The sequence below is a fragment of the Salmo salar genome, chromosome 06 (genome assembly GCF_965601325.2).
Source record: "Salmo salar chromosome 06, fSalSal1, whole genome shotgun sequence".
Classification (NCBI taxonomy): Eukaryota; Metazoa; Chordata; class Actinopteri; order Salmoniformes; family Salmonidae; genus Salmo; species Salmo salar.
The window spans coordinates 10,627,545-10,654,075 of record NC_138296.1 but is presented as its reverse complement, the minus strand read 5'-3'; the positions used below and the strand labels follow the sequence as shown (position 1 = coordinate 10,654,075).

Below are 26,531 nucleotides of genomic sequence, written 5' to 3'. Positions count from 1 at the left end.
ACAGCCTGGAGGTGTGTTTTGGGTCATTGTCCTGTTGAAGAACAAATGATAGTCCCACTAAGTGCAAACCAGATGGGATGGCGAATCGCTGCAGAATACTGTGGTAGCCATGCTGGTTAAGTGTGCCTTGAATTCTAAATAAATCACAGACAGTGTCACCAACACCAGCACCACCACACCATCACCCCTCCTCCTCCATGCTTCACGTTTGGAACGACCCATGCGGAGATCATCTGTTCACCTACTCTGCATCTCACAAAGACATGGTGGTTGGAACCATAAATCGCAAATTTGGACTCATCAGACCAAAGGACAGATTTCCACCGGTCTAATGTCCATTGCTTGCGTTTCTTGACCCAAGCAAGTCTCTTCTTATTATTGGTGTCCTTTAGTAGTGGTTTCTTTGCAGCAATTGGTTACTGCATGATTCGATATGTGTTATTTCATAGGTTTGACGTCTTCACTATTATTCTACAATGTAGAAAATAATCAAAATAAAGAAAAACCCTTCAATGAGTATGTGTGTCTGGTATTGTACACTACCGTTCAACAGTTTGGGGTCACTTAGAAATGTCCTTGTTTTTTAAAGAAAAGCACATTTTGTCCATTAAAATAACATTAAATTGATCAGAAACAGTGTAAACATTTTTAATGTTGTAAATAACTATTGTAGCTGGAAATGGCAGATTTTTTATGGAATATCTACCTAGGTGTACAGACTACAGAGGCACATTATCAGCAACCATCACTCCTGTGTTCCAATGGCATGTTGTGTTAGCTAATCCAAGTTTAGCATTTTAAAAGGCTAATTGATCATTAGAAAACCCTTTTGCAATTATGTTAGCACAGCTGAAAACTATTGTTCTGATTAAAGAAGCAATAAAACTGGCCTTCTTTAGACTAGTTGAATATCTGGAGCATCAGCATTTGTGGGTTTGATTACAGGCTCAAAATGGCCAGAAACAAAGACTTTCTTCTGAAACTCGTCAGTCTATTCTTGTTCTGAGAATAGAAGGCTATTCAATGCAAGAATTTGCAAGAAACTGAAGATCTCGTACAACGCTGTGTACTACTCCCTTCACAGAACAGCGTAAACTGGCTCTAACCAGAATAGAAAGAGGAGTGGGAGGCCCTGGTGCCCAACTGAGCAAGAGGACAAGTACATTAGAGTTTCTAGTTTGAGAAACAGACGCCTCACAAGTCCTCAACTGGCAGCTTCATTAAATAGTACCCACAAAACACCAGTCTCAACGTCAACAGTGAAGAGGCGACTCCGGGATTCTGGCCTTCTAGGCAGAGTTCCTCTGTCCAGTGTCTGTGTTCTTTTGCCCATCTTAATCTTTCCTTTTTATTGGCCAGTCTGAGATATGGCTTTTTCTTTGCAACTCTACCTAGAAGGCCAGCATCCCGGAGTCGCCTCTTCACTGTTGACGTTGAGACTGGTGTTTTGTAAAAACAAGGACATTTCTAAGTGACCCCAAACTTTTGAACGGTAGTGTACATATATACTTTTTTTACAGGATGTAAAAAAGTTTTCAGTTGAAACTTAAACGACTAAAACCACATATAAAGTATGTAGAAAAGATAATGGACCTATATATTTTTAAATAACAATCACCAAAATACTTAATTTTTTCAAAACTTAATTTTATTATTATTATGCATTCAGGAGTATTTTTGTCATGGCATGGGGCCCCCATTGATTTTGTAATAATGTTTGAGTCACTCAGATAGCATAAGACATTGCGAACTTTGTAGATTTGAATGAAATTAACTTTAAAACTGCACATTTTGTCATTGCGGTCAACAGGAGGGCCTCTAAAATGTCCAGTCGGCAACTGCACCAGTGGCCACGCCCCCACCACGCCCATCGCCTAAGCCACATTTTAACCCAGAAAATACTCTGGTGTGTGTGTGTGTGTGTGTGTCTGTGGGGAAATCAAACATGCCACAGACACCAGAAGTATAACATTAACACAGTGTGACTAACTGAAACCATGCTCACGCTACTTAGCTTCCCACACACAACCTTTACACAGCTGGTGCACAGACCACACTCAGCTGGTGCAGAGGCTGCCCACAGCTGGTGTACAGACCTAACACATGATAATACACAGGCAACTGGCTTTGGTATCTGCACCATCCTTCTGTACTGTTCAACAACTCCACCACATCCTACTGTATCATAATACTACTAACAACTCCACCACATCCTACTGTATCATAATACTACTAACTAACAACTCCACCACATTCTACTGTTTCATAATACTACTGTACTATCTAACAACTCCACCACATCCTTCAACAGCCCTGTATAATACATGATGCCCAGTCCCAGCTAGCTAAACGTGGCTACCACAGCCCTGTATAATACATGATGCCCAGTCCCAACTAGCTAAACATGACTACCACAGTACAGCCATGTATAATACATGATGCCCAGTCCCAGCAAGCTAAACGTGGCTACCACAGCCCTGTATAATACATGATGCCCAGTCCCAGCTAGCTAAACGTGGCTACCACAGCCATGTATAATACATGATGCCCAGTCCCAGCTAGCTAAACGTGGCTACCACAGCCCTGTATAATACATGTTGCCCAGTCCCAGCTAGCTAAACGTGACTACCACAGTACAGCCATGTATAATACATGATGCCCAGTCCCAGCAAGCTAAACGTGGCTACCACAGCCCTGTATAATACATGATGCCCAGTCCCAGCTAGCTAAACGTGGCTACCACAGCCATGTATAATACATGATGCCCAGTCCCAGCTAGCTAAACGTGGCTACCACAGCCCTGTATAATACATGATGCCCAGTCCCAGCTAGCTAAACGTGGCTACCACAGCCCTGTATAATACATGATGCCCAGTCCCAGCTAGCTAAACGTGACTACCACAGCCCTGTATAATACATGACCAGTCCCAGCTAGCTAAACGTGGCTACCACAGTACAGCCATGTATAATACATGATGCCCAGTCCCAGCTAGCTAAACGTGGCTACCACAGCCCTGTATAATACATGATGCCCAGTCCCAGCTAGCTCAACGTGACTACCACAGCCATGTATAATACATGATGCCCAGTCCCAGCTAGCTAAACGTGACTACCACAGCCCTGTATAATACATGATGCCCAGTCCCAGCTAGCTAAACGTGACTACCACAGTACAGCCATGTATAATACATGATGCCCAGTCCCAGCTAGCTAAACGTGGCTACCACAGCACAGCCATGTATAATACATGATGCCCAGTCCCAGCTAGCTAAACGTGACTACCACAGCACAGCCATGTATAATACATGATGCCCAGTCCCAGCTAGCTAAACGTGACTACCACAGCACAGCCATGTATAATACATGATGCCCAGTCCCAGCTAGCTAAACGTGGCTACCACAGCACAGCCATGTATAATACATGATGCCCAGTCCCAGCTAGCTAAACGTGACTACCACAGCACAGCCATGTATAATACATGATGCCCAGTCCCAGCTAGCTAAACGTGGCTACCACAGCCATGTATAATACATGATGCCCAGTCCAAGCTAGCTAAACGTGGCTGCCACAGCCCTGTATAATACATGATGCCCAGTCCCAGCTAGCTAAACGTGGCTACCACAGCCATGTATAATACATGATGCCCAGTCCCAGCTAGCTAAACGTGACTACCACAGTACAGCCATGTATAATACATGATGCCCAGTCCCAGCTAGCTAAACGTGGCTGCCACAGCCCTGTATAATACATGATGCCCAGTCCCAGCTAGCTAAACGTGGCTACCACAGCCCTGTATAATACATGATGCCCAGTCCCAGCTAGCTAAACGTGGCTACCACAGCCCTGTATAATACATGATGCCCAGTCCCAGCTAGCTAAACGTGACTACCACAGCCCTGTACAATACATGATGCCCAGTCCCAGCTAGCTAAACGTGACTACCACAGCACAGCCATGTATAATACATGATGCCCAGTCCCAGCTAGCTAAACGTGGCTACCACAGCCCTGTATAATACATGATGCCCAGTCCCAGCTAGCTAAACGTGACTACCACAGCCATGTATAATACATGATGCCCAGTCCCAGCTAGCTAAACGTGGCTACCACAGCCATGTATAATACATGATGCCCAGTCCCAGCTAGCTAAACGTGACTACCACAGCACAGCCATGTATAATACATGATGCCCAGTCCCAGCTAGCTAAAAGTGACTACCACAGCCCTGTACAATACATGATGCCCAGTCCCAGCTAGCTAAACGTGACTACCACAGCCATGTATAATACATGATGCCCAGTCCCAGCTAGCTAAACGTGGCTACCACAGCCATGTATAATACATGATGCCCAGTCCCAGCTAGCTAAACGTGACTACCACAGCACAGCCATGTATAATACATGATGCCCAGTCCCAGCTAGCTAAACGTGACTACCACAGCACAGCCATGTATAATACATGATGCCCAGTCCCAGCTAGCTAAACGTGACTACCACAGCACAGCCATGTATAATACATGATGCCCAGTCCCAGCTAGCTAAACGTGACTACCACAGCACAGCCATGTATACAGAGATCCATGATGAGACAGGGAAAAAAGGTAGAGAGTGTGTGTGTCCCATTCTTTGTGTTTGCTGTTTAGTTGGAGTGAAAGAGAACAGGAGAATGTTAGGAATGCAGCTATAGAGAGCGTCTCACACACACACACACACACACACACACGCACACGCACACGCACACGCACACACACACACACACTTGGATAGCGTAACCAAAACTAACAAACACTTTATGTAGGAATGGGGATTAACCAGGATTATACAATAGACAGAGACATGGATTGTTTGTAGTGCACTACTTTTGACCAGAGCCCTGTGGCCAATGGAACCCTATGCCCTATATAGTGCACTAATTTTGACCAGAACCCTATGGCCAATGGAACCCTATTCCCTATATAGTGCACTACTATTGACCAGGGCCCTATTCCTTATATAGTGCACTACTATTGACCAGAGCCCTATTCCCTATATAGTGCACTACTATTGACCAGAGCCCTATTCCCTATATAGTGCACTACTATTGACCAGGGCCCTATTCCTTATATAGTGCACTACTATTGACCAGGGCCCTATTCCTTATATAGTGCACTACTATTGACCAGGGCCCTATTCCCTATATAGTGCACTACTATTGACCAGAGCCCTATTCCCAATATAGTGCACTACAATTGACCAGAGCCCTATTCCCTATATAGTGCACTACTATTGACCAGAGCCCTATTCCCAATATAGTGCACTACAATTGACCAGAGCCCTATTCCCTATATAGTGCACTACTTTTGACCAGGGCCCTTAGGGAACAGGGTACGATTTGGGGCAAAGTTATTGATTGAGACTTGTCCAGGTCCTTATGTCCAGCTGCCTGTCACATGGACCAACAGGACAATAGTTCCTACTTGAATAGGGCCTGTGAGGGACAATGACCACAGGTATACAACTATAGAAACACAATCTATTATGCCATCATTGACATGAATGGGAAGATCTTTTCTATAGACTCTATTTCTGTGTACACAACCAGCCATCTTTACAATGAATCCAGATACTGCTGACAGAAAGCTCTATCTGTATCTCTGGAGACCCAAGTAACTTAACTTTTAGAATACAGTATATAGACACACACACACACACACTGACTGACTCGTTGATAAGATAAGAACAGTGAGTTCTTACTGAGTGTATATGTCATATGCCATCTGTGATCTAGAATAATCTACTGTATGTCATGGTCACAAGATAAGAACATGAAGAGCCAAAACATTCCAGCTCAAATCCCCTTAAGAAGGAAGAGGTTAGTGGTCACTGCACGACAGGGGAGGTAGAGACAGAGATGTTTCCTCTACTGGGAGAAATACTCTCAAATAAGATAACATTTTTTCAAGACAATATCTCAATCAATCAATGTCCAACTTCTGTGCATTTACTAATAACATAAAGCTGGGAATCAATCTGGGTGGGGGGAAAAAATGCAAATATGACTGCCTGATATGTATATGACTGCCATAGACTGAGGGACATCCCATGACCAGTAATTCCCTGAAGTATTACATTATATATAAGTAATTCATAGTGTAACCATCCTCCGTGTTGTTGTTTACTAGTAATACATAGTGTAACTATCCCCCGTGTTGTTGTTTACTAGTAATACATAGTGTAACATTCCTCCGTGTTGTTGTTTACTAGTAATACATAGTGTAACCATCCCCCGTGTTGTTGTTTACTAGTAATACATAGTGTAACCATCCTCCGTGTTGTTGTTTACTAGTAATACATAGTGTAACATTCCTCCGTGTTGTTGTTTACTAGTAATTCATAGTGTAACCATCCTCCGTGTTGTTGTTTACTAGTAATACATAGTGTAACTATCCCCCGTGTTGTTGTTTACTAGTAATACATAGTGTAACATTCCTCCGTGTTGTTGTTTACTAGTAATACATAGTGTAACATTCCTCCGTGTTGTTGTTTACTAGTAATACATAGTGTAACCATCCCCCGTGTTGTTGTTTACTAGTAATTCATAGTGTAACCATCCTCCGTGTTGTTGTTTACTAGTAATACATAGTGTAACCATCCTCTGTGTTGTTGTTTACTAGTAATACATAGTGTAACCATCCTCCGTGTTGTTGTTTACTAGTAATACATAGTGTAACATTCCTCCGTGTTGTTGTTTACTAGTAATACATAGTGTAACATTCCTCCGTGTTGTTGTTTACTAGTAATACATAGTGTAACCATCCTCTGTGTTGTTGTTTACTAGTAATACATAGTGTAACCATCCTCCGTGTTGTTGTTTACTAGTAATACATAGTGTAACATTCCTCCGTGTTGTTGTTTACTAGTAATACATAGTGTAACCATCCTCCGTGTTGTTGTTTACTAGTAATACATAGTGTAACCATCCCCCGTGTTGTTGTTTACTAGTAATACATAGTGTAACATTCCTCCGTGTTGTTGTTTACTAGTAATACATAGTGTAACCATCCTCCGTGTTGTTGTTTACTAGTAATACATAGTGTAACATTCCTCCGTGTTGTTGTTTACTAGTAATACATAGTGTAACCATCCTCCGTGTTGTTGTTTACTAGTAATACATAGTGTAACCATCCTCTGTGTTGTTGTTTACTAGTAATACATAGTGTAACCATCCTCCGTGTTGTTGTTTACTAGTAATACATAGTGTAACCATCCTCCGTGTTGTTGTTTACTAGTAATACATAGTGTAACCATGCTCCGTGTTGTTGTTTACTAGTAATACATAGTGTAACATTCCTCCGTGTTGTTGTTTACTAGTAATACATAGTGTAACCATCCTCCGTGTTGTTGTTTACTAGTAATACATAGTGTAACATTCCTCCGTGTTGTTGTTTACTAGTAATACATAGTGTAACCATCCTCTGTGTTGTTGTTTACTAGTAATACATAGTGTAACCATCCTCCGTGTTGTTGTTTACTAGTAATACATAGTGTAACATTCCTCCGTGTTGTTGTTTACTAGTAATACATAGTGTAACCATCCTCTGTGTTGTTGTTTACTAGTAATACATAGTGTAACCATCCTCCGTGTTGTTGTTTACTAGTAATACATAGTGTAACATTCCTCCGTGTTGTTGTTTACTAGTAATACATAGTGTAACCATCCTCCGTGTTGTTGTTTACTAGTAATACATAGTGTAACCATCCTCCGTGTTGTTGTTTACTAGTAATACATAGTGTAACCATCCTCCGTGTTGTTGTTTACTAGTAATACATAGTGTAACATTCCTCCGTGTTGTTGTTTACTAGTAATACATAGTGTAACATTCCTCCGTGTTGTTGTTTACTAGTAATACATAGTGTAACCATCCTCCGTGTTGTTGTTTACTAGTAATACATAGTGTAACATTCCTCCGTGTTGTTGTTTACTAGTAATACATAGTGTAACCATCCTCCGTGTTGTTGTTTACTAGTAATACATAGTGTAACATTCCTCCGTGTTGTTGTTTATTTATTAGCTATTTTTTCTTTTTTCTAATCATATTTTTATTTCACAAAATGTATTGACCGAAGATTCCACAATACAACAGCAGTAGTGTTGTACCTGTATCCATGACTATATGTAGTACTATTATTACCACTGAAATGAACAGGATTTCATTATCCTCATAAAGCAATCTGAATTTTGTTAGGCTATACACACACTAGGTTGTTTCCTGTGGTGTAAAGTACTTATTAAGTAAAAATACTTTAAAGTACTACTTAAGTTGTTTTTTGGGGTATCTGTCCTTTACTTTTCTGTTTATATTTTTTGACAACTTTTTCTTCACTACATTCCTAAAGAAAATAATGTACTTTTACTCCATACATTTTCTCTGACACACAAACGTACTCGTTACATTTTGAATACTTAGCAGGACAGATAGCCTAGGTAGCCTAGTGGTGAGAGCGTTGGACTAGTAACCGAAAGGTTGCAAGATCAAATCCTCGAGCTGACAAGGTAAAAATCTGTTGTTCTGCCCCTGAACAAGGCAGTTAACCCACTGTTCCTAGACTGTCATTGAAAATAAGAATTTGTTCTTAACTGACTTGCCTAGTAAAAAAATAAATAAAATGGTCCTATTCACACACTTATCAAGAGAACATCCCTGATCATCCCTACTACCTCTGATCTGGCGGGCTCACTAAACACAAATGCTTCGTTTGTAAAATATGTCTGAAAGTTGGAGTGTGCCCCTTGCTATCTGTAAATTTAAAAATAATAATTAAAAAAAAAGTTACAAAAATGGTGCTGTCTGGTTTATTTAATATAAGGAATTTGAAATGATTCATACCTTTACTTTTGATACTTAGGTATATTTTAGCAATTACATTTACTTTTGATACTTAAGTATATTTGAAACCAAATACTTTTAGACTTTTACTCAAGTAGTATTTTACTGGGTAACTTTCACTTTTACTTGAGTCATTTTCTATGAAGGTATCTTTACTTTTACTCAAATATGACAACTGGGTACTTTATCCACCACTGGTTGTTTCCTGTGGGATAACACTAACATGGAGTGTTCGTTAGCCAACTTACTGACTAGCTGTCAGTGCAGAACTGCCAGTGCCAGTGCAGACCTGAGCAGAGCCAGACCACATCTCTCAACATGGATTCTCAGTGAAGAACAAAATGGCTAATCTTATCAATGTTATCTTATCAATGTTTCAGGCATTCAAGCCTTCATGCTCTCATTACATTCTGGCTCCATTATGTGTTCCACTGCCTCTTCAATGCTTCAGGCTGTGAGAACATGTTTGGCCTTTTAAAATGTATCACCGCTATCAATCAAACTGTAATATACTGTCACTATCCGGCTACCACCCAGGACTCTACCCTGCACCTTAGAGACTGCTGTCCTATGTACATAGTCATTGAACACTGGCCACTTTAATCATGTTTACATACTGTTTTACCCACTTCATATGTATATACTGTATTCTAGTCAAGGCTCATCCTATATAACTACTGCTGTACACACCTTTTCTATTTATATAATGTCCATTTATATAGAGTACCAGTCAAAAGTTTTGACACAACTATTCATTCAAGGGTTTTTCTTTATTTTTACTATTTTCTACATTGTAGAATAACAGTGAAGACATTAAAACTATGAAATAACACATATGGAATCTTGTATTAACCAAAACAGTGTTAAACAAATCAAAATATATTTTAAATATATATTATTCAAAGTAGCCACCCTTTTCCTTGACAGCTTTGCACACGCTTGGCATTCTCTCAACCAGCTTCACCTGGGGTCGAGTCCTGAATGCTGATTGGCTGAAAGGCGTGGTATATCAGACTGTATCCACGGGTATGATAAAACATTTATTTTTACTGCTCTAATCACATTGGTAACCAGTTTATAATAGCAATAAGGCACCTCTGGGTTTTGTGATATATGGCCAATATACCACGACTAAGGGCTGTATATAGTCACTCCACGTTGCGTCGCGCATAAGAACACGATATTGGCCATATACCACACCTCCTCAGGCCTTATTGCTTAAATATACAGTACCAGTCAAAGGTCTGGACACATATCAGTTAAAAATAGAACGTCATCATGTTTTGGTCACAAAGAAAAAAACACTTGGCTAGCTAGTTGGCTACAGCTGGTTGTACCATTTCACCATAGCCTGTAATCACTAGTTATTACTTCTAAACAAAATACCTTTTAGGGTGGATTCTTGTTGTTTGGTTTACTGTTTGAACAGTTGCTGAGATTATATTTGGTTATCAATGCAAAATAAGCAACTTTGATGAATAGCCTATATATTGTATAGATCAGATCTAGGAACCAAGTGACAACACTGCCCCCACAGCTGCAGAAGGAATGATATGGCGTCTCAATGTTAAGGAAGTTAAAGAAAATATGTTGAATGCCTGAGCGTATTTACAAGGAGCCGCCCCTTTTGTGACAAAAAATGATATTGCAACTCCATAGACCGTGTAGTAAGCTTTAGAATAATTAGGTTAAGGTTAGGAAAAGGATTTGGGTTAGCTGAAATGAAAAAAAATTGTCCCTGACCCGACTCAAACTTATCTAGCCACAACCTGGCCCGACCTCAGAATAGCCTTCTGTCACGTCCTGACCAGTATAAGGGGTTATTGTTTATTGTAGTTTGGTCAGGACGTGGCTGGGGGTATTTGTTTTATGTGGTTTGGGGTTTAATGGTATATGTATTTATGTAAGAGGGGTGTTTGATTTATCTGATCCGGGGTTTTTGGGTAATGTTCTTGTTTTGTATTTCTATGGTTTTCTATGTTGTGTATTTCTTTGTGTTGGCCTGGTATGGCTCTCAATCAGGAACAGCTGTACATCGTTGTTGCTGATTGAGAGTCATACTTAGGTAGCCCTGTTTCACCTGTCCGTTTGTGGGAAGTTGTTGTTGTACTGCTGTGTGTTAGCATGCAACACTGTTCGTTCGATTGTTTCCTGTTTTATGGTTGTTGGAGGTGTTTCTCCCAACCATGTATTTTTGCTGTGGGAGAAGTTTTATTGTGGTTTTGAGTAAATACGTTTTTGTTTGCACTCATCGCTGTGTCCTGTGCCTGACTCCGATACTTCTCCTAACGAAATCATTACACCTTTGTTTCCAATAACGCGATTGGGTGGGTGTGTGTGTGCATATTCCCAGTTGCATGGTACTACTCACAATTGAAAGAGGAATGGGACTCTCTGGACCGGCTGAAGTCATCCCCGTAGAGTGCAGTCATGCTGGGCTGGCTGGTACGGCGGCCTGGGTAGGGAGGAGGTAGAGAACCAGATCCCATCCCTGACCCTGCGGCTGCTCCAGCCATCCTCTCCTTGGTCTTCAGGGCCAGGGTCCTCTCCTAGACAAATAGATAGCTACTTATTTACAGACTGTAGATAGAGATTTTATTCATCACCGAGGGGACAATACCAGGACGGTTTCCTGGACACAGATTAAGCCTAGACCAGGACTAAAAAGTCCTGGTTGTATTGTGTAATGTGTCTGGAAAAACACCCTTTCATGTCAAACAGAAGTCCAGGACCAGGCATAATGTGTCTCATGTCAAACAGAAGTCCAGGACCAGGCATAATGTGTCTGATGTCAAACAGAAGTCCAGGACCAGGCATAATGTGTCTGATGTCAAACAGAAGTCCAGGACCAGGCATAATGTGTCTGATGTCAAACAGAAGTCCAGGACCAGGCATAATGTGTCTGATGTCAAACAGAAGTCCAGGACCAGGCATAATGTGTCTGATGTCAAACGGAAGTCCAGGACCAGGCATAATGTGTCTGATGTCAAACAGAAGTCCAGGACCAGGCATAATGTGTCTGATGTCAAACAGAAGTCCAGGACCAGGCATAATGTGTCTCTTGTCAAACAGAAGTCCAGGACCAGGCATAATGTGTCTGATGTCAAACAGAAGTCCAGGACCAGGCATAATGTGTCTCGTGTCAAACAGAAGTCCAGGACCAGGCATAATGTGTCTGATGTCAAACAGAAGTCCAGGACCAGGCATAATGTGTCTCATGTCAAACAGAAGTCCAGGACCAGGCATAATGTGTCTGATGTCAAACAGAAGTCCAGGACCAGGCATAATGTGTCTGATGTCAAACAGAAGTCCAGGACCAGGCATAATGTGTCTGATGTCCAACAGAAGTCCAGTACCAGGCATAATGTGTCTCATGTCAAACAGAAGTCCAGGACCAGGCATAATGTGTCTGATGTCAAACAGAAGTCCAGGACCAGGCATAATGTGTCTGATGTCAAACAGAAGTCCAGGACCAGGCATAATGTGTCTGATGTCCAACAGAAGTCCAGGACCAGGCATAATGTGTCTGATGTCAAACAGAAGTCCAGGACCAGGCATAATGTGTCTCGTGTCAAACAGAAGTCCAAGACCAGGCATAATGTGCCTGGGAAAACACCCTTTCATGTCAAACAGAAGTCCAGGACCAGGCATAATGTGTCTCATGTCAAACAGAAGTCCAGGACCAGGCATAATGTGTCTGATGTCAAACAGAAGTCCAGGACCAGGCATAATGTGTCTGATGTCAAACAGAAGTCCAGGACCAGGCATAATGTGTCTGATGTCAAACAGAAGTCCAGGACCAGGCATAATGTGCCTGGGAAAACACCCTTTCATGTCAAACAGAAGTCCAGGACCAGGCATAATGTGTCTCATGTCAAACAGAAGTCCAGGACCAGGCATAATGTGTCTGATGTCAAACAGAAGTCCAGGACCAGGCATAATGTGTCTGATGTCAAACAGAAGTCCAGGACCAGGCATAATGTGTCTGATGTCAAACAGAAGTCCAGGACCAGGCATAATGTGTCTGATGTCAAACAGAAGTCCAGGACCAGGCATAATGTGTCTCGTGTCAAACAGAAGTCCAGGACCAGGCATAATGTGTCTGATGTCAAACAGAAGTCCAGGACCAGGCATAATGTGTCTGATGTCAAACAGAAGTCCAGGACCAGGCATAATGTGTCTCGTGTCAAACAGAAGTCCAGGACCAGGCATAATGTGTCTGATGTCCAACAGAAGTCCAGGACCAGGCATAATGTGTCTGATGTCAAACAGAAGTCCAGGACCAGGCATAATGTGTCTGATGTCAAACAGAAGTCCAGGACCAGGCATAATGTGTCTCATGTCAAAGAGAAGCAGACACACATACTGTACAAAACCAAACCAACAGAATACAGGTACCATGTCATACCTGTTTCAGCCTCTCCTCATCCCTCATCAGGGCCACCAGCTGCTTGGCCTTCTCCCTAACATTCACCCCCTGGTCCCTGCCATCCCTGTCTGTGAACTGGAAGTCCCGTAGGGTCTAGAGAGGAGGAGGAGAAAGAGGAGGAAGTATACTTTATAATACTTTTTTTGCAGATAGTTTTTTTGGTTTCAACCCCCCTGAGAAAGAAACCATTCAGTAGCCAGCTCAGTGCACTCCCAGACATTTATCCCGACAGACTCGGGATTCGAACCGTCAACCTAACCTGTATGGTGTAGACGTTCTCCCTGCACTGCTGCGCCACACGTTCCGAGCCCGTTTTGATCAGGTAGTCGAGTAGTGTCAGGGCCTAGTAATAAAATAATAATCCACTTCACTTATACACAGCACATTTCAAACAGACACCGCACAACTCTAACAGTAGATAAAAAGACAAGGCACAGCGTTAAACAATAAAAACAGAATATGATGATAAAACATTTACAAAATACATAGGAACAGGATATTTAAAGAATGAAGGAATACTAACAATTGTATGTTGTAAATATCATAGAGAAAACAGTTAGTTTCCAAAGCCAGAACAAACAGGTGAATGTTGACCTTGTAGACGTGTCTCCAGTTCTTGCCGCTGTCGTTGAGGCGTTTCCAGATCATACCCATGACCTCAGTGAACGCCACCACGTTGAAGGTCAGGTCAGCGATCTCTGACATCAGAGAGGAGGGGGGGCCCCACGGGTCGTTGGAGGTCGCCTCGCGGACCTTAATATAATAATATTAATACATATTTAGTTTGAAAAAATATAATTCAGGCCGGGATTCAATCCGATCTCATTTTGTCAGCTATGCGCCATTTAAAAAGTCATTTCTGAATGAGTCGACATATGCAGCATCCACCGTTAATGGCGTCTCCGAAACATTCCCTTTAAAAGCACCAACAAAGCACCATCGGTTTGAATCCCAGCCTAAGATAAATTATAAACTTCAATACATAAGAATGATATATGATGGCTCTTTCCTCAGACCCAAAGAAGCTTTACAATATATACAGTTGAAGTTGGAAGTTTACAAACACTTATGTTGGAGTCATTAAAACTCCACCAATTTCTTGTTAACAAACTATAGTTTTGGCAAGTCGGTTAGGACATCTACTTTGTGCATGACATAAGTAATTTTTCCAACAATTGTTTACAGACAGATTATTTCACTTATAATTCCCTGTATCACAATTCCAGTGGGTCAGAAGTTTACATACACTAAGTTGACTGTGCCTTTAAACAGCTTGGAAAATGTCAGAAAATTATGTCATGGCTTTAGAAGCTTATGATAGGGTAATTGACATAATTTGAGTCAATTGGAGGTGTACCTGTGGATGTATTTCAAGGCCTACTTTCAAACTCGGTGCCTCTTTGCTTGACATCATTGGAAAATCTAAAGAAATCAGCCAAGACCTCAGAAAAAAAATCGTAGACCTCCACAAGTCTGGTTCATCCTTGGGAGCAATTTCCAAACGCCTGAAGGTACCACGTTCATCTGTACAAACAATAGTACACAAGTATAAACACCATGGGACCACGCAGCCGTCATACCGCTCAGGAAGGAGATGCGTTCTGTCTCCTAGAGATGAACGTACTTTGGTGTGAAAAGTGCAAATCAATCCCAGAACAACAGCAAAGGACCTTGTGAAGATGCTGGAGGAAACAGGTACAAAGTATCTATATCCACAGTAAAACGAGTCCTATATCAACATAACCTGAAAGGCCGCTCAGCAAGGAAGAAGCCACTGCTCCAAATCCGCCATTAAGAAAAACTGACTACGGTTTGCAACTGCACATAGGGACAAAGATCGTACTTTTTGGAGAAATGTCCTCTGGTCTGATGAAACAAAAATAGAACTGTTTGGCCATAATGACCATCGTTATGTTTGGAGGAAAAAGTGGGAGGCTTGCAAGCCGAAGAACACCATCCCTACTGTGAAGCACCGGGGGGGGCAGCATCATGTTGTGGGAGTGTTTTGCTGCAGGAGGGACTGGTGCACTTCACAAAATAGATGTCATCATGAGGACGGAAAATGATGTAGATATATTGAAGCAACATCTCAAGACATCAGTCAGGAAGTTAAAGCTTGGTCGCAAATGGGTCTTCCAAATGGACAATGACCCCAAGCATACTTCCAAAGTTGTGGCAAAATGGCTTAAGGACAACAAAGTCAAGGTATTGGAGTGGCCATCACCGAGCCCTGACCTCAATCCTATAGGACATTTTGGGCAGAACTGAAAAAGTGAGTGTGAGCAAGGAGGCCTACAAACCTGACTCAGTTATACCAGCTCTGTCAGGAGGAATGGGCCAAAATTCACCCAACTTATTGTGGGAAGCTTGTGGAAGGCTACCCTAAACGTTTGACCCAGGTTAAACTAATTAAAGGCAATGCTACCAAATACTAATTGAGTGTATGTAAACTTCTGACCCACTGGGAATGTGATGAAAGAAATAAAAGCTGAAATAAATCACTCTACTATTATTCTGACATTTCACATTCTCTTAAAATAAAGTGGTGATCCTAACTGACCTAAGACAGGGAATTTTTACTAGGATTAAATGTCAGGAATTGTAAAAAACTGAGTTTAAATGTATTTGGCTAAGGTGTATGTAAACTTCCGACTTCAACTGTAGGTAACCATACAAATGTTAAATAGCAACAACAACAATCACAACAACAAACCTTGATCTCTGCCTCTGAGTATTGGTTGACCATGTTCTTCACCTGGCGGCGGAGAGATGATGTCTGCATGGTGATTGGTCAGTGTTTCACAGGTGTTAAGAAGTAGGTAATGGAATCGTACAGTGGGCCCGCCCACTAGCTTTCTTCTCACAGGTAGAGTTAAGATGGGGGAGTCTTATACTGGGTTGGAGGAGGGAGGTGGGGGGGGTCAGTAGAGTTAAGATGGGGGAGGAGATGAGATGTGGTCCTCTAGATGAGTTCAGTGACGCCCAGAGTGTGTGTTCCTGGTCAGGAAGAGAACATCACAGTTTGACTGACATACAGATGCACACTGTAATATCAGTGACCAATAGACCAGGGCTGTGTCCCTAATGCACCCTATTCCCTATATACTGCACCCCATTAGATCAGGGCCCAAATGGCACCCTATTCCCTATATAGTGCACTACTTTAGACCAGGACCCATTGGGTAGAAGTGGTGCACTAAGTAGTGTACTAGGGAATAGGGTGCCTTTTGGGGTGAGAAGAGAAAGAGAGAAAGAGAAAGAGAGAGACATAGTGGGACATGACCACACACAGAGAGCTGACTATAGACGATCTACCATCCCTCTCTGTCCAGTCAGCCATTTCAGAGAGAGAGAGACATGGTGGGACATGACCACACACAGAGAGCTGACTATAGACGATCTACCATCCCTCTCTGTCCAGTCAGCCATTTCAGAGAGAAAGAGAGAGACATAGTGGGACATGACCACACACAGAGAGCTGACTATAGACGATCTACCATCCCTCTCTGTCCAGTCAGCCATTTCAGAGAGAAAGAGAGAGACATAGTGGGACATGACCACACACAGAGAGCTGACTATAGACGATCTACCATCCCTCTCTGTCCAGTCAGCCATTTCAGAGAGAAAGAGAGAGACATAGTGGGACATGACCACACACAGAGAGCTGACTATAGACGATCTACCATCCCTCTCTGTCCAGTCAGCCATTTCAGAGAGAAAGAGAGAGACATAGTGGGACATGACCACACACAGAGAGCTGACTATAGACGATCTACCATCCCTCTCTGTCCAGTCAGCCATTTCAGAGAGAAAGAGAGAGACATAGTGGGACATGACCACACACAGAGAGCTGACTATAGACGATCTACCATCCCTCTCTGTCCAGTCAGCCATTTCACAATCATCAAGGACAAAAGGACGTTTCTTTTTTTTTACAGGAATACAAATATTAGTTTTGAGGAGGGGGACTTAACCGTAAGGACACAGCCCTTTATAGCACACTACTTTTGACCAGAGTCTATAAGGGGACATATAGGGGATAGTGTGCATTTTGGGATGCATCCCTAGATAATAAAATCCTACACACTGCCATTGTCAGTATCACTTGTTTGTCAAGCTTACAGCCTTCGTCAAAGCTTTTGCTTTCATTTTGAGGGTGTAAAAATAACCAGTTAGGGCCCATCCCAAATGGCACCATATTCCCTATATAGTGCACTACTTTTGACTAAAAATAATCAGTTAGTGCCCATCCCAAATGGCACACTATTCCCTATATAGTGCACTACTTTTGACCAAAAAAAAGAATCAGTTAGGGCCCATCCCAAATGACACCCTATTCCCTATATAGTGCACTACTTTTGGTAGTACTTTTGGTAGTGCACTATATAGGGAATAGGGTGCCATTTGGGACGGGCTCTAACTGATTCTTTTTAGTCTGTAGTCATAGGAATTTTCTTCTTTGAAAGTTTTGTTATCACAACAGACAGGGAGGAGCCCACCCCCTGCTTGTTTTTCTAACAGGATTCCATCATCACCATGGCAGCAGAGCAGAAAAGTGGCTTGGGCACCTAAGGTGAGAGTTACTAAACAGCTACGGACAAACCTGTTACACTACTGTAACAGGAAACGGCTGTGGATTTACCTGTTACACTACTGTAATAAGAAAGTATAAGGCCCACCTGTCTGCACACTCTAACACACACCTGTCCCAGACCTGACCAAGATCCTTATAGGATACAAACGTTGTCAACTTATAATCATACATGTTGGAGAAATTCATTGTGCGGGACTATTTTCCTATTACAAGATTGTTTCATCCCAGCAGCACCCCACGAAAAGTGATGTGACTAACTACATACACTCTGGTAAAACATTATGCACTCTCTTCTGTGTCCAGTCTTTTAGAAGAAACAACAGGTATAGAATAGTACAACAACAGAACAGAACAGGTCTGGACTGGACTACAACAAACTACTTAATGTGTACCAGCATGCTGCCAGGGCCCTGAGTCAGCCCAGGTCTGGACTGGACTACAACAAACTACTTAATGTTACCAGCATGCTGCCAGGGCCCTGAGTCAGCCCAGGTCTGGACTGGACTACAACAAACTACTTAATGTTACCAGCATGCTGCCAGGGCCCTGAGTCAGCCCAGGTCTGGACTGGACTACAACAAACTACTTAATGTTACCAGCATGCTGCCAGGGCCCTGAGTCAGCCCAGGTCTGGACTGGACTACAACAAACTACTTAATGTTACCAGCATGCTGCCAGGGCCCTGAGTCAGCCCAGGTCTGGACTGGACTACAACAAACTACTTAATGTTACCAGCATGCTGCCAGGGCCCTGAGTCAGCCCAGGTCTGGACTGGACTACAACAAACTACTTAATGTTACCAGCATGCTGCCATGGCCCTGAGTCAGCCCAGGTCTGGACTGGACTACAACAAACTACTTAATGTTACCAGCATGCTGCCAGGGCCCTGAGTCAGCCCAGGTCTGGACTGGACTACAACAAACTACTTAATGTTACCAGCATGCTGCCAGGGCCCTGAGTCAGCCCAGGTCTGGACTGGACTACAACAAACTACTTAATGTTACCAGCATGCTGCCATGGCCCTGAGTCAGCCCAGGTCTGGACTGGACTACAACAAACTACTTAATGTTACCAGCATGCTGCCAGGGCCCTGAGTCAGCCAAAACACCACCATCATGCCAGTAACTTTCCTCTCATAATTCAGCAGTACCTATTAAACAAAGTGTTAAGAGCAAGCAGACTGAGGATCTATCCTCGAACTCAGTCAGAAGTTGACCTGGCCGTACATCTCCATGTCTGAAACTTCTAGAGGCTTTAGGATTGAAGGCTGGTTAATTAGTGAATGGTACACTATATATACAAAAGTATGTGGACACCCCTTCAAATTCGTGGATTCGGCTATAACATCCACACCCGTTGCTGACAGGTGTATAAAATTGAGCACAACGCCACGCAATCTCCATAGACAAACAGCCCGGCCCATACTGAAGAGGTCAGTGACTCTTCAGTTGACATCCTAGGACGCCGTCAACAGTTGGGGAAGGCCCTTTCTTGTTTCAGCGTAACAATGCCCCCGTGCACAAAGTGAGGTCCATGCAGAAATGGTTTGTCGAGATCAGGCTTAATCGCCCAACATCAGTGCCCCACTAATGCTCTTGTGGCTGAATGGAAGCAAGTCCCCGCAGAAATGTTCCAACATCTAGAGGAAAGCCTTCCCAGAAGAGTTGAGGCTGTTATAGCAGCAAAGTGGGGAACAACTTCATATTAATGCCCATGATTTTGGGATGAGATGTTCGACGAGCAGGTGTCCACATACTGTTAGTCATGTAGTGTAAATGGTGTGTTTTAGAAGCAGTGCTATTGACTTGTATTGATCCAGCTGAAGCCCTCTTGAATGTATCGATCCAGCTGAAGCCCTCTTGAATGTATCGATCCAGCTGAAGCCCTCTTGAATGTATCGATCCAGCTGAAGCCCTCTTGAATGTATCGATCCAGCTGAAGCCCTCTTGAATGTATTGAAAATGTGATTTAATAATCTGGCCGCATTACCAAAGTCCCAGAGAAAAGAAGTGCTTCGTTGCAAAACCTGGTTTTTGACAAGACTGGTATATAGATTATAGATATTTACTACTAATAAACCCTAATAAACCTTAATAAACCCCCTAATAAACCCCCTAATAAACCCCTTATAAATAATTTATAAAGTCCACCTTCATGTAAAATGTTACCTAGATAAAACAAGTCTATTCACCAATACATAGATGACAAAATGATCAACAATTAAGACAACAGGTACATTGACATTAACAATTATTCAGTAGAATGTCAAGTAACTCTTTTCATGTGAACGCTGGCCTCCGGCCTGCTAATGTCACAAGTGTTGGGAGAGAGATTACAGGTAACTGACTAGAATAAGATCATGACTCAGTAGGTGTACCTAGCCTCCATTGCTGTGATATAGGGCCATATGGCTACAACTGTACAGTAACATCAGTGTCATAGTCCTGGTTGAAAATAGACTGGTGTCTGATGAAAACAGCCATGGATGCTTCCTGTACGGTCAGATGACCACTACCACTATCTCCAGTGGTCCTTACACATCCAGGCCAGAAACAACCCCACTACCACTATCTCCAGTGGTCCTTACACATCCAGGCCAGAAACAACCCATACTTCTTGACCTCTTATATTAGGGGTGGCAAGTAGCCTAGTGGTTAGTAACCGAAAGGTTGCTAGATCAAATCCCCAAGCTGACAAGGTAAAAATCTGTCGTTCTGCCCCTGAACAAGGCAGTTAACCCACTGTTCCTAGGCCGTCATTGTAAATAAAAATGTGTTCTTAACTGACTTGCCTAGTTAAATAAATAAAATAAAAAAATATTAGTTAGATGGAACCTTCCCCATAGGATTCACACTGACTTCAGATCTCCACAAGTCAAGTATCCCACTACCAGGGGTCGTTTTGACAAGGGCCTATAGGGGATAGGGGTCGTTTTGACAAGGGCCTATAGGGGATAGGGGTCATTTTGACAAGGGCCTATAGGGATAGGGGTCGTTTTGACAAGGGCCTATAGGGGATAGGGGTCGTTTTGACAAGGGCCTATAGGGGATAGGGGTCATTTTGACAAGGGCCTATAGGGATAGGGGTCGTTTTGACAAGGGCCTATAGGGGATAGGGGTCGTTTTGACAAGGGCCTATAGGGGATAGGGGTCATTTTGGCAAGGGCCTATAGGGGATAGGGGTCGTTTTGACAAGGGCCTATAGGGATAGGGGTCGTTTTGACAAGGGCCTATAGGGGATAGGGGTCGTTTTGGCAAGGGCCTATAGGGGATAGGGGTCGTTTTGACAAGGGCCTATAGGGGATAGGGGACTTTCTGTACAAGGCCTCAGTCACCAGGCCAGTTCAATGTTCAGCTCCTAGCTACGTATGCATTGTATTTGGCTTCATTTCCTCCCTCTACCATCTACTGGCCCTGGGACAACACTGATGTATTCCTGGCATTCCTGTGTTGGAGTCTGTACAGGAAATAGCTATAAAAATGCTCATGTTAGAGAACCCTGTGCCCTGCAGGAGAGAGTGGAGTTGGGAATAGATGGAGGGTGTATGTGTGTGTGTGTGTGTGTGTGTGTGTGTGTGTGTGTGTGTGTGTGTGTGTGTGTGTGTGTGTGTGTGTGTGTGTGTGTGTGTGTGTGTGTGTGTGTGTGTGCGCGCATCACAACCTAAAGGTCATCATTCCATTGGTCCATAGTGATCAATCCCCTACTTCACAAAAAAAAAACTATAATATCCTGTTAGGGCTAGGGGGCAGTATTTACACGGCCGGATAAAAAACTTACCCGATTTAATCTGGTTATTACTACTGCCCAGAAACTAGAATATGCATATAATTATTGGCTTTGGATAGAAAACACCCTAAAGTTTCTAAAACTGTTTGAATGGTGTCTGTGAGTATAACAGAACTCATATGGCAGGCAAAAACCTGAGAAGATTCTGTACAGGAAGTACCCTCTCTGACCATTCCTTGGGCTTCTTGGCTCTGTTTATTGAAAACTTAGGATCTTTGCTGTAACGTGACACTTCCTACGGCTCCCATAGGCTCTCAGAACCCGGGAAAAAGCTGAATGATGTAATTCCAGCCCCTGGCTGAAAAACATTAGCGCCTTTGGTAAGTGGTCTATCAGAGTACTATGAGACTGAGGCGCGTGCACGGGGCGACACCATGTTTTTATTTTCTCTCTCTTTGTACTAAAACACGATTTCCCGGTTGGAATATTATGGCTTTTTTACGAGAAAAATTGCATAAAAATTGATTTTAAACAGCGGTTGACATGCTTCGAAGTACGGTAATGGAATATTCTTTACCCTTTCGGATAGTGTCTTGAACACACGAACAAAACGCCGCTATTTGGATATAACTATTGATTATTTTGAACCAAACCAACATTTGTTATTGAAGTAGAAGTCCTGGGAGTGCATTCTGACGAAGAACAGCAAAGGTAATAACATTTTTCTTATAGTAAATCTGACTTTGGTGAGGGCTAAACTTGTTGGGTGTCTAAATAGCTAGCCCTGTGATGCCGGGCTATCTACTTAGAATATTGCAAAATGTGCTTTCACCGAAAAGCTATTTTAAAATCGGACATAGCGAGTGCATAGAGGAGTTCTGTATCTATAATTCTTAAAATAATTGTTATGTTTTTTGTGAACGTTTATCGTGAGTAATTTAGTAAATTCACCGGAAGTTTGCGGGGGGTATGCTAGTTCTGAACGTCACATGCTAATGTAAAAAGCTGTTTTTTTATATAAATATGAACTTGATTGAACAAAACATGCATGTATTGTAAAACATAATGTCCTAGAAGTGTCATCTGATGAAGATCATCAAAGGTTAGTGCTGCATTTAGCTGTGGTTTGGGTTTATGTGACATTATATGCTAGCTTGAAAAATGGGTGTCTGATTATTTCTGGCTGGGTACTCTGCTGACATAATCTAATGTTTTGCTTTCGTTGTAAAGCCTTTTTGAAATCGGACAGTGTGGTTAGATCAACGAGAGTCTTGTCTTTAAAATGGTGTAAAATAGTCATATGTTTGAGAAATTGAAGTAATAGCATTTCTAAGGTATTTGAATAACGCGCCACGGGATTCCACTGGCTGTTACGTAGGTGGGACGAAATCGTCCCACTGGCCCTAGAGAAGATATTATCCTGTAGTTAATTAAATTATTCTGCAGCTAGGACCTAGCCTGGTCCCAGATCTGTTTTCTCCTTCTATAGCCTGGTCCCAGATCTGTTTTCTCCTTCTATAGCCTGGTCCCAGATCTGTTGTCTCCTTCTATAGCCTGGTCCCAGATCTGTTGTCTCCTTCTATAGCCTGGTCCCAGATCTGTTTTCTCCTTCTATAGCCTGGTCCCAGATCTGTTGGCTCATCCTATAGCCTGGTCCCAGATCTATTTTCTCCTTCTATAGCCTGGTCCCAGGTCTGTTGTCTCCTTCTATAGCCTGGTCCCAGATCTGTTTTCTCCTTCTATAGCCTGGTCCCAGATCTGTTGTCTCCTTCTATAGCCTGGTCCCAGATCTGTTTTCTCCTTCTATAGCCTGGTCCCAGATCTGTTGTCTCCTTCTATAGCCTGGTCCCAGATCTGTTGTCTCCTTCTATAGCCTGGTCCCAGGTCTGTCGTCTCCTTCTATAGCCTGGTCCCAGGTCTGTCGTCTCCTTCTATAGACTGGTCCCAGGTCAGGCTAGGTCCTAGCTGGAGTAACATTCAGGCTAGGTCCTAGCTGCTGTAACACTCAGGCTAGGTCCTAGCTGCTGTAACACTCAGGCTAGGTCCTAGCTGCTGTAACACTCAGGCTAGGTCCTAGCTGCTGTAACACTCAGGCTAGGTCCTAGCTGCTGTAACACTCAGGCTAGGTCCTAGCTGCTGTAACACTCAGGCTAGGTCCTAGCTGCTGTAACAGTCAGGCTAGGACCTAGCTGTAACACTCAGGCTAGGTCCTAGCTGTAACACTCAGGCTAGGTCCTAGCTGTAACACTCAGGCTAGGTCCTAGCTGTAACACTCAGGCTAGGTCCTAGCTGTAACACTCAGACTAGGTCCTAGCTGTGACACTCAGGCTAGGTCCTAGCTGTAACACTCAGGCTAGGTCCTAGCTGTAACACTCAGGCTAGGTCCTAGCTGTAACACTCAGGCTAACTAGGCCTCTGTTTTCTATCTAAATCAGGAATTGGTTCTATTTCCTTTCTCTTTCCTCACTCCATCCATAATGCAGGCTTGAGGATAGAACTACACCCTGTGTACCTAACAGTATATCCACCTTGACATGCCTACACGGTACCAGCTCCTTCTTTCATTCAGTCAGTGGGTCAAAGAGAAACAGTGGGCACTGGGCAGCTCTCACACACACACACCAACACACCAACACACTTCATATATACTCACAGACAAACAGGGCTGGTCTGACAAACCAACACTCCACTCCGACCCTAAAGACAAACTCATCAATACAAAACAAATATAAGAGCATACTTAAAGGGGCAATCCGTAGTTGAAACAATAACAAAGTGTAGCCCTCGTCACTGTTTCTGTAAAAACCTGAGGGATGGGGCTGGAGAAATTTAACCAATCTCATATTCATAGACAGAGCTATGGATGCAAAGACTGACCATCCGTGATAAAATGATAGTTTTAACCGTGTTTTGAGGCTACACGGTGTTTGTTTACGTTTACTTTGTTTACATAAATTGGAGTAAAACCAGTTTATATTTTGGGTTGTGATGGGGTACGACAGTTGAACTAAGCTCCTGAGGAAGTTATAAGTTATATTCTTCAATAATCAATGGATACATATTATTCATTTCTAAGTCTGATGTAGCAACGGCAGATTTCCCCTTTAATATGTGTTGTCTCTAAGAGGACATAATGATTGCCTCATACAACTGAGAGACCATGACCTAGCCCTTGATTAAACAGACCTCCCACCCTGCATGAGCACAAGTACAGTACAAGTTATAAATGATGTATGACTAAGCATGAAGACGTGTTATAGGCCTATTCTTGATGTAGGATCAAAGGCCTGCAAGTGTAGACAGCACTGGTGGGTAGGGACCTGTACATCCCTGGGTTGGACACAGGTAGACCTACGTGAGTTTATGTAGCCTAATGCTGGACAGGTAGACCTACATGAGACTGTGTAATGTAGGTGGAATCATGGTTTCATTTGAATGTTTAAAACCTTAGAAAGAGGCCCACAAATCATGTCTGACAATAGTCCATCTCTGGATTGATTTCAGAATTGGCTACGTTGTAAAGAATCTTCAGAGACCTTGCTGAAGTTTGTTACATTGTAACGAATGAGTAGGCTATCGGCCACATGCCTACAATAGCCTTCATCACTTAACATCATAGGTGTGTCAGATTTAAGCAATCGGGGAGTTTTCTTGTTCATGTTCTGCTATCCTTACTGTCGACAAGTGTCTGCCCAACCTAGCACCTGGGTCTACCGTTTTAACAAGCTTGTAGCTATATCCTAGATTAATTGCCCTGTCCAAGGTATCAGTTTCGCCCTCCGTGTTTAGGTATAAAATGGGGCAATGAACCCACATCATGCAGCACATTGCGTCAGATAGGACAGGGCAGGGCCCGGTTTCCCAAAACAGTAGGGCAGAACAGAGCAGCGAGCCCAACCAGGCAGGCACAGAGCACAACAGTGACTCAGCTATCGGTGCTAATAGATAAATACTAAACCGACCAAACGAACCGCTCAAACAAACCGAAAATCATGTCTACCAAACCACTGGGCAGTTTCCCGAAACCCCTTTCCTTCTTACCTCTTGCATCGCGCGTCATTGGCGTCCCAACTTCGGGAACCTTTCAAAAGAAATACCTCCTCTCCTCAACATGTTTCCGAGATCCCGTTTCGAATGAAACACATATCGTTGAAAAGGGTACTAAAAGCCACAAACGAAAAAAGATCTCCAGAGCAGTTCAGGATTATGTTCGGAATAAATGTTCCGAATATTATTGATTTCGGTGCAGGTGTCTTTGAAATTCTATCTGGTGTCCGGTAGAAAAGTTTATTGTGTGTGCATAAGACTGAACACACAAACACATGAGCGCGGTGCTCGCAGATGGTAAAGAAACCCCCTGAGCACACACAGTAAAATGGAACGACAGAGGGAGAGAGAGGTAGAATAGGGAGGGGTGCGTTGTGCCTGCGGAGTCAGGCTTTAACCCGCTGTATCCCGGGTGGTAAGCAACTTCATTCTCTCTCTCTCGCAATCCAATTTATTTTTCAATTTAAGGGGCTTTATTGGCATGGGAATATATGTTTACATTGCCAAAGCAAGTAAAATAGATAATAAACAAAAGTGAAATAAACAATAATTCATTTACAGTATACAGTACACTCACAAAAGTTCCAAAAGAATAAAGACATTCTCTCCAGTCAGAGGCCAAATGACCTGTCACAGACCAGTGTTGTGGGGACACTTTCACATACAGGGTGTCAGACACAGCTCTTAGTCTGTTTGGGGAGTACTTTAACAAATGGTCCTTCATTTCTCATCATACAGATATATACTGGTGTGTTACTGCACTGTTTATTGGCGGGTGAGATTTACATGGAGAGTCAGTATCTATGACAGATTATAGAGCGTTAGATGGAGAGTCAGTATCTATGACAGATTATAGAGAGCTAGATGGA

The 26,531-nt window shown here is 42.8% G+C and overlaps 1 protein-coding gene across 3 annotated transcripts in view; it reads right to left on the bottom strand.

Annotated features, from left to right (window-relative positions):
- The window catches only part of LOC106601980 (epsin-3), a 63,384-nt gene extending 37,373 nt beyond the window's left edge, over window positions 1-26,011 (bottom strand). For 2 of the 3 annotated variants that reach the window (XM_082976310.1, XM_082976312.1), the window contains exons 1-6: window positions 25,657-26,011; window positions 16,009-16,292; window positions 13,890-14,048; window positions 13,555-13,638; window positions 13,275-13,388; window positions 11,238-11,415 (exon numbers count right to left, since the gene is read on the bottom strand). In XM_082976310.1, the coding sequence (XP_082832436.1) occupies window positions 11,238-11,415; window positions 13,275-13,388; window positions 13,555-13,638; window positions 13,890-14,048; window positions 16,009-16,077 (604 nt within the window). In that variant the 5' untranslated portion in view covers window positions 16,078-16,292; window positions 25,657-26,011. The remainder of the gene's footprint in view (window positions 1-11,237; window positions 11,416-13,274; window positions 13,389-13,554; window positions 13,639-13,889; window positions 14,049-16,008; window positions 16,293-25,656) is intronic. The other variant, XM_082976311.1, reaches the window with a different exon arrangement.
- Window positions 26,012-26,531: the final 520 nt, after the last annotated feature.